General features: G+C 45.4%; 1 protein-coding gene across 1 annotated transcript; it reads left to right on the top strand.

Moving 5' to 3' along the window:
- The first annotated feature begins 381 nt into the window (after positions 1-381).
- LOC144932384 (YTH domain-containing family protein 1-like) lies at positions 382-13764 on the top strand. Its single transcript, XM_078856360.1, has 5 exons — positions 382-605; positions 2115-2139; positions 2612-2691; positions 9287-11104; positions 12243-13764. Exons 1-5 carry the CDS (start codon positions 579-581, stop codon positions 12264-12266), a joined length of 1974 nt encoding a protein of 657 aa, XP_078712486.1. The 5' UTR covers positions 382-578; the 3' UTR covers positions 12267-13764.
- Positions 13765-14847: the final 1083 nt, after the last annotated feature.

The raw sequence follows: 14847 nt of genomic DNA, 5'->3' as shown, positions 1-14847 counted from the left end.
CCAAAAAAAGTAAGAATCGAATCAGTTTTTGTGAATCAATGTATCGTGCAAATCGATGCAACACTCCCGCCCAGTGACATGGCAAGTACAGTACAACACGAACGGCCAGATGGCGGCGTTATAAGCGACGCCGACTTCCCCTACCCAACATGGCGGGGCTGGGTGAGTTGGGGGAGGGGGGAGGTGGGGTCCCCCCCCCCCCTGGGGCTCCCTGCGGGGTTCGGGGCGGGGGGCACGGGGAGGCCGCCCCCGCCCCGCGCGGGACTCGCGAGGCGGGCCCCCCCCTACCCAAGATGGCGAAAGGGGGGGGGGGATGGGGGAGGAAGCGGGGTGGTCACGTGGACTGCGCGCGCGCCAATAAGAGCGGCGGGCGACGGCGGCGACGAGGGCGGCCGCCATTTGTGAGGAGGCGAAGGAGGCGGCGGCGGTGGTGGAGGTGGTGTGGGCGGCGGTGGCGGAGAAGAAGAAGCAGAAGGAGAGTGACACTCTAAGAAGCAGGAACGACGAGGGGGGGAGCCCACGACGACGACGAGGAGGAGGAGACAGGAGTGGGTGGCGAGTGGCCGGTGTGGCCGGGGATGATGTCCGCGCCCAGCATCGAGCAGGTAAGAAGGCCCCGGCTCGCTAGTCCCAGGCCCCCCCGGCTCTCTAGCCCCAGGACCCCCCCGGCTCGCTAGTCCCAGGACCCCCCCCCCCCCCCGAGGTTCGCTTCGATCACTACCGCAGCAGATTCATCGGACGACCCCGAGGAGTCGGCTGTGATTAACGACGGCGGATTTGACCGGCTGACAATTGGCGGACAAGTTATGTGCAATTTGTATACCTACGTGACTTTACCGAAAGAACCGAAGAGTATGTCCACAATTGGCTGAAACCAGGAAAGTGTGCCCAGCGGGATTAAGGGTGAATTTGTACGTTCATTTAACTACAACCAGTTGACTACAAACAAGCCTCGACCACACAAAGTCCACGGCAACTCCTGAGTTGTTACCAGTGGGAAAGAGATTCTAAATCGCGACAAGTGCAGTACTTTATTATAAACGACCAGCTAACTACAGCAAAACCAGTAGACGTAGTGGACTTGTTACATTCAGTTAACTACAGCCTGGAGGCTACAAACAACGCAAACTACGTACACAGGCAGTAAACTATCCTAACAAATACAAAAGAAATAACCAATTATCGTTACTGGTACAGATAGTTTATCGATACATAGCTCTAGTTCAATGTAATAGTGTATAGGAATAATATAGTGTATAGTTTAGTTTACGATACTTAAACTGCAACCAGCATCCCGGAGATTTGAGCTGATTATTATTAGTCGACTACAGGCCGCAGAATGCAACTAATGACCGGAAACTATACATGTCAAAGTGCACTCTCACTTGCACTACACTCGAATAACCAATTGCCTACACTCGAGTAACCATTAACTACACCCGTAACGTTACATCGACACTCAGAAAAAAACATCCAGCAAACTCTACTAGGTAAAACTACTTTAGTAAAATCATCTCACTGCATCCATGTAACCACACCTAGCACTTTAATATCTATACAACTACAGCAGGTAAAATACACCCATTGCACTCCACTCCATAACCTACGATGGTTAGCACACTTGCCATACTACAAACAAGCAGACATCTGACATTTGACACCCAGCACTTTCCACGTGAAGAACTGCACCCATTTAACTCTCTTTGGCAGTGATATCCAGCAACACCCGCCAACATACAGCCACTTACACCAAGGCCTGGTTTAAAGAGACTGCATCCCGTCAAAACGCAACTCGGAGCCCTCGGCACAGAACATTCACCACATATTTAACTGCGTCTGCCACGCAGCCAATATCCAAGCAACCTCCAAATAGAACACGTGTATCACACTGCACTCACCCACCCACCAAGCACTTGCAAAACACCCAGCACCCAACACTAAGGCCCAGTCCGGTCTCCCTGCACCAACCCACCCAATTCTGAGGTCCCCACAAATGCCCAGTAACCACACGAGCCGAGATGCCACTTTCCCCAGTCTGGCTGTCCGCGTGCTAATTGTGATCTCACTGTGTCTGTCTCTACCTTTCATGCACCGTGGATTCCACTCTCCACCAGAGACCAAAAGGACAAGGGAATAAAGGTGAGAGCTCAAGCATGCACCAGGCTGACTTTACAGTCCTGTATTCTCGTCACTTCTATTTTACCCCTCCCCCCTCTTGTATGTTTGATATATCGTTCATTGCCTTTAGGCAGTGGGGGCGGGAGCCTGGCTCTTCTTTGCTGCTTATAACTGTTGTGAACTGGGAAAGGACAGTATTTTGTAACTGGCACGCGATGGCTGTTGAGAATGGACTTCTCCTTGGGCGTTTGTGCCGCATGATGGTAATGTTTTGAGGCCTGTGGCGACGTGGCCAAAGAGCTGAGCTCTACTTTGCTGCCAGCAATGTGGCCGCACCCTTCTCGCGTGCCCAGCCACACTTTTGTGTACCCTGCCGGATGCTACACGTGCCCGTGTCGAACCCCCACCACGCCCCCTTTGTCTCGTGCATTCTTTTTCGTCTTATGTGTATCCCGCCTGCTGTGTGTCCGCCCCCCCCCTTGTGTGCATGCAGTTCAAAATGGAACAGTGCATCAAAAGGATGGGGTGACTGATGACGAGTTTGACGCCTACCTTGGTACCCAGACCAACCAGGTGGGCTGGCAGCATCTGACCATTTTAAAGGAAGATGCCACCTAAAAACACACAGATGGCTGTTCACGAGTAGCAAGGCAGGCTCTGTGCGTGTCCCAGGTTTTCTGATGCAAGCCTTAAGCTTGACGATAGGCAAAAGGACCTATTATTTGGGCAATAATTTCAATATGGCACTGTACAGATCTCCCTCCCATATCGTCGTGCAACATCAATGCAGCAACATCAATGTAGTGACATCAATAGAGTGCTCTAACCGAGCAGATGCCTGAATTTAAAAAAGTGTTTTTTTTCTTGCCAACAATACATACAACCTCGAGTCGCACAGCCTGAGTTGTATAGTCCGTTTACGTATCTGCAATGAGCTGTTTATTGGATTGTGGTTTTTTTGAAGTCTACCATTGTGTGGTTCTGGTCTATGTTAAGCTAATATTGGCGCTTGTTAATACGGAGTGAAATGTCTTTACTTGATGTGTCAGCCAGCAGCATAGCCATCTCTTAAACTAATTTTAGCTAATGTATATCATAATGTGACCCCATTTCTTCATTGTTGACCTTGGTTAAACCTTAAAACCGAGAAAAATTCCAGTTCTAATAAAATACATTGCATGTTGTTTGAGTTTGTAATTTAAAGTAGTACAACATGTAAGGTAAAATAACCATGTATTATGCAACTAATTGGTGGGTATTTGCTAATCTTTGGCTTTACATGTAATGAGCAATATCTTGTGGAATTCAAGTTGTTTTATCTGCAACAATGTTTTTGAGCCTAAATTCAGGAGTAACACCAAGCCCAGGCCTGGTTGTTTCAACCAGTGGTTCCAAAGCTTTGTAGGCAATAATTGGTGGATCATAGATTTGTGAATCTCAAACCTTGCTTGGTGTGAAGGTGACCAGAAGGTGACGGAGCAAGTGAGTTCTTAAATGTATCCGTCGTATGCTTTATTTAACCGGGATATGGAATACACCCGTTGAGACTCATTAAATGTTGCGTCTTTTGCATGGGCGTCCTGAAACATTTGAGTGTCCCCCCCCCCCTCGTATGCATAGGTTTTATTTGCATACTCTGGATTCCTCGCACACATGCAAAAAGCACATTTTTTAAATGTAAATTGGCCATTCATCTCAATGCAGGACCCTTCGGTGAGGCTATTTGACGCTCCATATTATTGTGAACATGTTTAAAAGTAATGTGTTTTTGGCAGCATTTGCCACCATGGTGCCAAACATGCATCAACCAATGGGAGGTGACATTGGTTTACAGTCGTGTGTTGCAGCAATGATCTGTATCCGTGTGGTTAAACACTGCGTTTATTTGAAGAATGCCACTAAAAAAACAAACAGCTCTTGCGCATACCCACCTAGGACTGTCGTTTGAAGCTTTGCTAGTGAGAAAAAAAACATACTTTAAAAGGAATTGTAGGAGTACTGCTTTAGTGTGTTTTTAAGTGACTTTACTGCAGTGTAACTCTGTAGGCTGTGCTTCACATGGGAAGGGGGAGTGGTGTCGCAGTGGTGAATTTGGTGACCCGAGTTGGTATCTTAGAGCTATTAACATCAGCAGCTGGAAAACAAAACCAGCCGCGCGTGGTGACAACAATAACACTCCTAACTGGTGTTGTCTATCTTTAATATGTGCTCACTAACAGCACTTTCCCCTAGTCGTCTGTCACGCTTAATGGGGGCTTTTTAGTTATGAATGTCTTTAAACCCGTAGAAAAATGCAAATACCTCGTACATCACATTTTAAAATGGATGTTGATGAACTTGGCATTTAAAGTCCGAGCGAGGAATTATATTGTATCATTGCAACATCCACCGTGGATTTATATGCAACTATAATAAATTGACAAACTCGATAGTTCGACTTCCAGGGACATATAGCATTGGTACATATTTACAAGGGCTGATCTTTTAATACTGTTAATGGGAGGCATTTGGGAAAGCCTCACACGTTTTTCAGCAGGATTATCTTTTAGGATTGTTTGGCCTTTTCTATAAGTAGTGTTTTGCTTCAAGTGGGAGGAAAGCCGAGTATCTGGAGACAGCGTGTGTGAGGGGTGTCCACAAATCAGAATTCGGACTTTATGCTGGAGGAATCTAACGAGCTTTCAAGCTCTTTTTCGCGGATATCCAGTAGGGGCAGGTTAGAACGTTACAACAAGCAATACAAAATCACAATAGGAGTGCAAAGTATCAGGAAGGTAAACAAATCACTTAAAAGAAATATGCAATAAACATAACATTTTTATCTTACCAGGTAAAGCCCACTGAGCTATTAGCTTTTTCAGAAGTGACCTGGCCACAAATGATTGCTCAACGAAGTGGCTTGTGTGGGAATTTATGGCAGCAAAATAATGGAAATAATCTAGACGCATGTTAATAAATGTGAAAGGGAAAACCCAGAGCACCTGGAGAAAAAAAGTATGCTACCACGGGGAGAACGTGCAAAATCCAAATTGTCTTTGCCTGCTGGCATGCCTAGGTTATTGATTTGACAAAAAAAATCGCGTGAGTATGCACACGGTACTGCTTATCTTTTTAAATTCTCTGTTTAAAGTGAGGCGCATTAATGCATGTTCATGGGCAATTCGAATATTGCTCAATCTACTGCAGCATCACATAATTCTGAGTTCTGGGTGGGTATAAATAGCACTAATACAGGAAGTGTTTATCAGTAACTTAATAAGATTGCAGAATCATTACTTTGGTAGCTTCTGTGCCTGTTAACATTTAGCAATTTTGCTCCGGTTTTCTTTGGTTGTATCTAACCTTAAATTGTTATGTATTCATACTTGTGCAATTGCTTAAGGGTGTGTAATGCATCGTTTACAATTATTTGGCTGAAAACAATGCAATCGTTCAGAAGGTATTGGTAACAATTATTGAGGAAGCTCTCTAGCTTGTGCTTCAATGCAATTTTTGCATTCTCTGCCAAAGGGTTAAGTACATTAAATTAACTGCTGCTTGTGGTGCATGGGGATGTGCTGAAACCTGTCGGTTTAGCTTATCCAACAATGTGTCACTTTATAGGGTTTTAAATTGTGCCATCCCATGATGTGGTGTAAGATTCCCAGGATGTGATGATTGAGAGATCTAACTATTAACTATTTAAAATGTATTTGTTCAGCTCGTAGCATGCGTTGAACCGTACGTGTAAGAAATTATTATTTCTGGTTCATGTGGTAATACATTTTGTGCCATCGTAGTGTGTTAGCGTTGTATGTTTTACGATATGAAAAATAATTAATTGAATCTTGTTCCCAGAGAGGACAATGGAATTGTAGAGTGGGGTGAATTGGTACTTGCTATAAGTGTAGTTATGCATGCATGATGATTTTTAGAGCTCACTATGCATCTAACCGTGATTTGCCAAAAATCGCCCCAAAGTAAGAAATATAATTGATTCTCGAATCGAACTGCGACAGTTATTTAAATCGCTGATGCGTGAATCGTTACACCCCCTATTCCATACCTATGACGCACTTACGTGCAGCCAATCTTTTTAAAGCCCATTGTGTTTCCAAATGGCTTCTACCTCTTGACTGTTCAACCCCATCATTCATCACTGAGGTCTCCTGTCTTCTTAGTAAAAATCCATGGAGATATGAATCCGTGGAATGTTACATTGGCGCCAGGGACATATTGCTGTTTTAACCCATTCGTTTATGGTTCTGACTACGTACCATGTAGATAACGGAACACTAGCAGTAGTACGTCACGGCCTATACAAAGACGTGTACGTTTGTTATGCATGTGTATAAATGCAAACGGTTACATTTTTAGTAATCTCATTATTTTCAAGGAATCTTCAGAACGCGTGTCATTCAACAAAGTCCTAATATAAGTCCAAAAACACAATTTTTGTTTCTGAACCAGTGGCCGTTTTTGTGATTTGTGCACCGTTTTTGAGCTCTTGTTAATAATCAAATAACTTTAAAGTCTCTACAAGTGAGCATCTTTTGGTAATATACAGAATTCGCAATAACAAAAGTATTTTCACACTTAACAAAGCTGTAATCGCCTAGTAGGACAGTCGATGTGTGTTTTAGAATATTATGGCTGTTTACTGGGTTGCCTTCCACGTACAGTGCAGCTTCACACTTTGGCGGTGAGTGACTGCACATATCTGCCTATCATGTGAAGCCTGAGGAATTTGTGTTTTCATTGTCACGATGGCACTTAGGGTATGTGCCATTTTCCCGCAGCTTGTACTGTAACCATTATGGATGACCTTTGTATTTTGTTGTGAAGAAAATACATGCGTACGTGAAGACTGAATATTTATGAGCAACATGGCCTAGTGGTACGAGTGACATGGCCTAGGAACAGTAATGACCACTAATATCCGCCCAGCTGTTTAACAGTGGATGTTAAAGACCTCCGTGATGTAATTAGCAAGAATAAATAGGTTGTACTCGATTGGAATGGGCATAGCAATCGCCATCACTACTGCGGTAAAAAGCTTGGCAGTGCCCTCTTGAAAAAGTCATGAGACCTGAAGCTTTCCTGGATAAGCAAGTATGGTAATAATACAGGCACTAGCTGGGTGACTGAATTAGTAGTGGCTGCTGCTGTTGTGGGTGTATGCTGTCCCTGTGACTACTGGTGGATTTTTATTGAACCCACTTTAACCCCGATTAGCCTGAATTTAACCAGAATGTAGTTTTTTCGAATTGTATTGGTCGATGTAAATGTATTGTCTAACCTAATGCTACACGTGACCACGTGGTCACAAAAGGTCAAAATGTGTTAAATACCTCGAGGTAGTGCACCTCAATACCAAACACCTTTTAAAAAGTGTTGACATGAAGTTAATTGTAAGCTCCTTCAATCATGCATGTCCCGTGTCACATTCCGAACTGGTGTTGGCTAAATACATACGTCTTACCTGGATGTTTGTATTTGCTAAATCGTAGGTAATACAATATTAATGGGCTACATTGTAGTCCAGTGTAAGATGCAGTTTCCATCCGCAAGTCGGTCATTCATTGCCCACAACATTAGTTGAGTGCAAATGTTTTGTTTATTAGGCAGTGTTAATGTGCACTTCTCGTTTAATGTTTTCGGGCACCACAGTACATCTCCAGAAATAAACTTAAAAAATAAATGCATTTCGCAGTTTAGAAGTCAATCGGAAAAAACATGTTGCTCTAATATTTACCCAAGCACTGATGTAAGAATTTTAATAAGTGCGGTCATAGTTTTAATGTCACAGTTAACATTGAATTCTGTCGGCAATGATACTTCGTGTTCTGAACCCCATGTCCTACATATGCATTTAACACTGCTGCCCCGAACGAATTCAGGTTTCCAAATATAATAATTACCTGTGATATTAATTTTGGAGTACATGTTTGATTTTGTGATCAATGCATGCCGTGGGAAGGCTGGTTACGTATGCCTACCGGTGGAAGTTAAATGTTTCATTTAATCGGCGATTTTTGTTCAAATATACGTACATTTTTTTGCTGAATTGTAGTGGATATCGGGTTTACATGAACCCATTACAAACAACATGAATATAGACATAGATTCTTACACATGTGATTTGATGTATATATCGTGAGCCTAAATCATATTAATTAATTTGCATTTTTCAGCACAATTCTATATACGGTTATTTTTCTGTTTTTGCAGTATATATTGAAACTACAAATGTTCTACAAAGCTTAAAATATAAACATCATTCATCCGTGATGGCCTTGGGCTGTGTGCTGTACAAACCACGTGAATACCAAGTGTATTAGGCTAATCAGGCTAATTATTCAAATCAAGGATTGATTTCATTTGCCTCCTTTGCAATGTATTTTTTTACATAGTCATTGTGTTTCTTCTATAATGTGTCATTTGGATTGTCTGGCGCTACCTTGCTCCTCACTCTGTATTTGTTACCGTTTCCTACCATCTAATTTTCACTCGTATGGTTTTGTCTCATTATAGCCTTGGTCATTCTTAAGATTATCAAAAGGACATTTTTCAATTTAAAGCGACAAATCCCCATTCATCTATTCGCACATTGTTCCATGTGTGCATCATGAGCTTGGGAATACATTTTAATTGGTGACACATTGCAAGTTCTTGAATGCCTGCTTGCCTTGTTAACAGCTTGCAGTTTTAATCGCCAGAGGGGGATGTGTTGCGTCACAGCAGTGACACGGATTGGTCTGGTTGCTTTAGTCACGTTTGGCCGTAGCTTCAGGAGTTCCACGTCAGAATTTCGCAACAAGTGGAGCTCTCAGGTTCGTGAGGTGGGTGTGGTCCATCATGGTAATTCGGAAGTGTGGTGACGTGAGCCAGTGCGGCAGAATAAAGTTCGTGGTTGCTAGGCATGTACTTGGTTTATTAAAATGGCTATTTTATTATTTTTGTGCTTGTTATGCGTACGCTTTGAGTTGTGCATCAGCCGTGGAAAAACAAATGACCGAATTCACCAATGGTCGAGATTTGAACTTGGAACCCAAACACTGCTGCCCAGCCAGATTTTTATATCCATATGTAAATTGTAACATTACAACAAACATCCTGCTTATTAAAACAATGTGTGTGTGTTGCCACTGGCATTCACTCTTGCTTTCCTGCACGTTGAATCCCACAGGGTAACAGCTACCCCCGGATGTCCGAGTCCTACATGCCCAGCTACTACGGTCCCTCAATGGGATTCCCGTCGTACTCTCTAAGCGAGGCGCCCTGGTCGACGGGCGGGGATCCCCCCATGCCGTACCTCCCCACCTACGGACAGCTGAGTAACGGGGAGCACCACTTCTTGCCGGACACGATGTTCGGGCAGCCAGGTGGGCTGGGTAGCACCCCCCCTTACTTGAGCCAGCACGGCGCCTTCAGCTTCTTCCCCAGCAGCGGCGTGGACTTCTCCGCCTGGGCTACCAGCACCTCCCAGCCGGCGCAGTCGCAGAGCTCCCCGTACAGCAGCAGCTACGGCTACCCGCCGGCGCCCGGCTCTGCTCCCCTCATGGATGGCTCGGGAGGCTTCCACGGTGATGCGCTGGGCAACAAGCTGGTGCCTCCACCCATGATCAACAGCATCGAGCAGGGTATGACCGGACTCAAGATTGGCTGCGGCGTCGGCGTTGTCGGTGCCCCCGCCGAACTGGCCAAACCGGCGCACGCCGCCGTGGGCAGCCCAGTTGTTGGCAGCGGTGTCGCTGTGGGGGGTGGAATGCCTGTGCCGGCCACAGCGACCCCGCAGCCGCCCGTGTCGCAGCCCAAGCCCACGTCCTGGGCGGCCATTGCCAGCAAGCCGGCAAAGCCCCAGCCCAAGCTGAAGCCCAAATCGGGGCCTGGTTCTGCCAACGTGGTCCCGGTTGCAGCCGCTTTGCCGCCACCGCCCATCAAACACAACATGGACATCGGCACCTGGGATAATAAAGCGCCCCAGAGCAAGGCATCTCCACCGCACCAGCACCAACACCAGCAGTTACAGCAGCAGCTGCAACAGCAGCAGCAGCAGCTGCAGCAGCAGCAGCTGCAGCAGCAGCTGCAGCAACAACAACAGCATCAGGTGCAGCACGTGCCACTTCACATGGCTGCACCGCCACCTCAGCCATCTCCACCCCAGCAGATGCAGCAGCAGCCCATGGTGCAGCCTCCCATGCCGGGCCAGCAGCAGACCTTCCAGATGGCGTATGGCCACGTGGGGCCGCCGCAGCAGCAGCACTTGCTGCCCTCGCAGTCGCCACAGCAGCAGCATCATCATCATCCACAGCAGCATCTACAGCAGCCACTGCAGAACCGCTGGGTGGCGCCGCGCAACAGGACTGGGGACGGTCCCCCCACGGTGAACGTGCCGGGCCTGATTCCCATCAGCGTGGCGCAGCCGGGCCTGGGCCAAGAGGTGCACCCGGTGCTGGAGAAACTCAAGTCCATGAACAGCTACAACCCCCGTGACTTTGACTGCAGCCCCAAGAATGCGCGCGTGTTTATCATTAAGAGCTACTCGGAGGACGATATCCACCGCTCCATCAAGTACTCTATCTGGTGCAGCACGGAGCATGGCAACAAGCGACTGGATTCTGCTTACCGCTCCTTGCAGAGCAAAGGGCCCATCTACCTGCTGTTCAGCGTCAACGGGAGCGGACACTTCTGCGGCGTGGCCGAGATGATGTCGCCAGTGGACTACCAGACGTGTGCCGGCGTGTGGTCGCAGGACAAGTGGAAGGGCAAATTCGAGGTGAAGTGGATCTATGTGAAGGACGTGCCCAATGCCCAGCTGCGCCACATCCGGCTGGAGAACAACGAGAACAAGCCGGTGACCAACTCGCGCGACACACAGGAGGTGCCGCTCGAGAAGGCCAAGCAGGTGCTGAAGATCATTGCCGCGTACAAGCACACCACCTCCATCTTCGACGACTTTGGCCACTATGAGAAGCGCCAAGAGGAGGAGGATAACCTCAAGAAGGTTAGTATGACGCCCTCGCGTGAATGGCAAGTGTTCCTAGCGCGTGCCGAAAGATGCTTGTAACGTGCGATTTGTGTTTTTAAAGCAGATATGCGACAGGAGCGATAAGTTTCTCTAGAGAAGAAATTCTGATTATAATTCTGGATAATTGATTTAATGGTATGTAATGTTAAGTATTGACTTTAATAGCAGTAGGTTAACTAGTGTTTTTTTACACAAGCGTTTGAAATAATCTCGTGAGTATGTATGTGTTAATTGAATGGCAAAATCCATGAAAATAAATATTGAAAACCCATAAAATTCTGGAGAAAACCCACCACTCGCCTGGCCTCATTGCCAGTGCTTTCAAGCTGTTTGCACGGAAATACGTCTCTTAAGGGGAAAGCTCTTTTCTGTTGACATGGAAGAGATGTGTTCCGTGAAATGAGTGGTTTAGAGGGATGAAAGCATCAACATTGGACCATGTGCAGTTCACTGAAAGGGAACAATGTACAAAAAATATTTCAGCAAGGTTACTCATTGCTCTGTCGACACATGGACTTACATCATCCCTTTTGTAATCTGTTATTCACTCAGGGAAGACTCGCTTCTACGGTAGGGCCATCGGGAAGGTCCTGCAGTGAGATTATATAAAATTACATTATTTCATGGGTTTGCATGTGTGATGACAGTACCGAGTGGAAATATCGTGCATACAAGGGGATGACTAAACAATCCACCCACGTCTATAAACGATTTACTTGCTACTTTCTCCATGCGACCTTCATTTTAATGATCTCCCCCACGATAATTTCTCCGTGTGCCACCAATCTCACCTCCGAAGGTGTTGGATTTATTATGCACCACTACAATCGCACGCAAGGATTTTCTTTTGTTAAGTGGTATCTATTTAATACAGGTTGTAAAACCAATAACTACATAAATGAATACGCTAACTGTGGATGGACATTGAATGCAATGATTCCACAAACACGTTTTTGAATCTTCTCTTTGCTCAGAGGTGTTTTGTTATTATGAACACATAAATGTAATTTGTTGTATGCGTACTACGTGGGTGAGACTTGCCAATCGATTGCTGACTTTGACGTTCCGATGAGTTTGGCAGCTTTTTGATATTGTCGCTCGAATTGTGTTTCAGGAACGTCAGACCCGTACCAAATAGCGTGCGGAGCTTGGCGACGCGCCACTGGAACTTGTGCTGACACTGTGCAGGCTTGGAGAAGTGAAGCTTTGCTAATATAGCAGCACTGCACCAAGAGATGATGACGACGACGATGGTGATGAAGGGGGGAAAAAAAGCGGCTGCTTCCTTGTGCGTTCAGTGGTATCTCGCTTCTGTCTTTAACGCTGTCCCTTTGAAGCGTAGTAGCAAATAAACGGTATAGATGGTCGTATATACCTAATTACTATGACTATTAATCTCGTGAATGGTTCACAAAAATGTTGATTAAAAAAAAATCTTTCATTGATTTTGTTTTTGGAGACTGACCTGATATCCATGTCGTACCCATTTTTTAAAATAACTCTATTGTAGTTTTTTGCTATTTTTGTGATGTGTAATCTGAATCTCATTTTGCGGCTGTGATTTGTGTAAGCAGTGATACTATGCATACATTTGTGTGGCCACAATAGAGAATACATGCTCCAGGAATGAAGCTGAATGACTGATTTACTGTAGTTTGCTACTTCAATGCTTGCTGGTAATCGAAAGAAACCGTCTTTCATTTAATGTATTTTATCTTTGATTTTTTTTGGGTTTTGAGGACTGATGCAGGGACACCCCTTCTTGGAAAAAATCGTAGATGGTCAAAAGGAGAAAAAAGAGTGAAAAAATTACATTCACCGTGTTTTGCCGATGACTTAAAAAAAAGACTGGATGCAGACTTTTGAAATCGTACTGTTGGACCTTGGTGACAGAAACTCCAACCACACACACACACCATCGTGCTTTTCAGCATCATTGTTGACTTGCCAAAGTGGCTCCCTCCTCTCAACCCCAAGGTCTCTGAGCCGCTCGCTCAGATAAACAACACGGCCGGGGAGAACAGTGGCGTTGGTTTTCTTCTCTTAGAAAACGTTAGCCTTAATAAACACAATATCCTACTTAGCAAAGCACGCCGTTTTGTCTCTTTTAATTTTGTTAATTTGTACTTCATTACACAAGTTGCATGAAACCCATACTGTATGTAAAAGCAGTCTGCACTGGAAAAAAAAACTCCCAAACAGGTTTGTATTGAGTTTTTGTGCACCGTTTTGCACGCACAGCCTGCTATTGCAAGATACTGTATGTATACAGTTTGTGTAAATCAAAATATATTAGTCATAAATGTGTTGCTGTCTTGGAACTGATTTCAAAGTTTAAAATAAACTGGTACATAAAATAGCAAAGGTATACCACATGTAACTGGTATGGTGTGCGATAAAGGTATGCATTAAATGCCCATGCTTGTGATGACGCAGGAGGATGCAAAATGTGAAAAAAATTAGCAGTGTACAAGCTGATGACTTTTTACCTGGGGACACTTGCACGAACAGTGGCTGGACTTTTGCTGTAGGAATGTTGAATTTCCACCTGCCTCTGTGCTGAAAATGGTATTTCGGTGCCGCGTTGTGTTGGCAGTAAACCACTGACCGATGTGCGAGGAATAAAGACGACTTGTAACACGCACAATTTTGCCAACGTACCAAAGTTCGAGTGCGACTGGCACGGCCTCCAGATCTGTGTTTTGCTCGAAGGCTTGCTTGCTCTGCAAGTAAAGCTCTGCAAATGTAACAGTCGTGGGCTTAGTAAAGTTATCTGGTAATGGGATGGTAAGCATTCTATCACCGTGTGAGATACAAAACGCATTTTGTCCAGAAAAGCCTCGGTCTCGACACTTTAAGGAGGGGGGGGTCCTTTTATCGTGACGATTGGCGAAGAACATTGCTCTCTGGATTCATGTCGGAACTCGAGAAATTGAAGATGATCCAACTTGCGAGGGGGTGGGTCGCGCTGTCCTGCCAGCAATTGGTCACCACGGCTCCCATCTGACCACACCTGGCAGGCCCCATTGATCACCCATGCAAGTGCTAACCAGACTCGATGGTGCTTTGTTTCAGGCATCTGAGATTCATGAACGTTTGTCGATTAGGTTGTAGGAAAATATAAAATCTAAACAGCCTCGTTATAATACCCAGAGTGATCGAGTTGATCGGTCGGATCTATTTTAACATCTGTTGGCAAGCATTCAGGCATAATTTGGCAGTGAGAACGTGTGTGTGTGTGCTAGCCTCCATCCAGGGGATGTGGTGTGTTTTGATGCTGTGCAGGATAATCTGCCCATGGTAAATAATGCCCACTGCAGGAACGCCTGTTTCCAATTTGAGAACCTGGAGAAGACCCATGCATACGAAGGCGTAACACTCAAAATCCATACAGGAAGGTCGATTATCTTCTTGGTTCTTTCGGTAAAGTCACGTAGAAAGGAAATTTTAAAAAATACAATTCTTAAGACGTTTCGGCCACAACACTGCTTGCGTTGTGGCCGAAAGAATCAAGAAGATGAATCCCTGCAGTCACGAAAGCTTTAAATAGAAGGTCATTTGGGTGCTGTGCTGCCAATGTGACCATTTATGCTAAATTGGGAACCGCAATCTGTGATCCACCAACCTTGCCTCCACACCAATGTCTCTAGTCGCACATCCACACATTACAACCCTGGGGCAACAAATCGTGTTTTATGCATGTAAAAGTTGCGCTTCGT

This window comes from Lampetra fluviatilis, chromosome 5, assembly GCF_964198595.1.
Source record: "Lampetra fluviatilis chromosome 5, kcLamFluv1.1, whole genome shotgun sequence".
Lineage (NCBI taxonomy): Eukaryota > Metazoa > Chordata > Hyperoartia > Petromyzontiformes > Petromyzontidae > Lampetra > Lampetra fluviatilis.
This window is presented reverse-complemented; position numbering and strand designations above follow the sequence as displayed.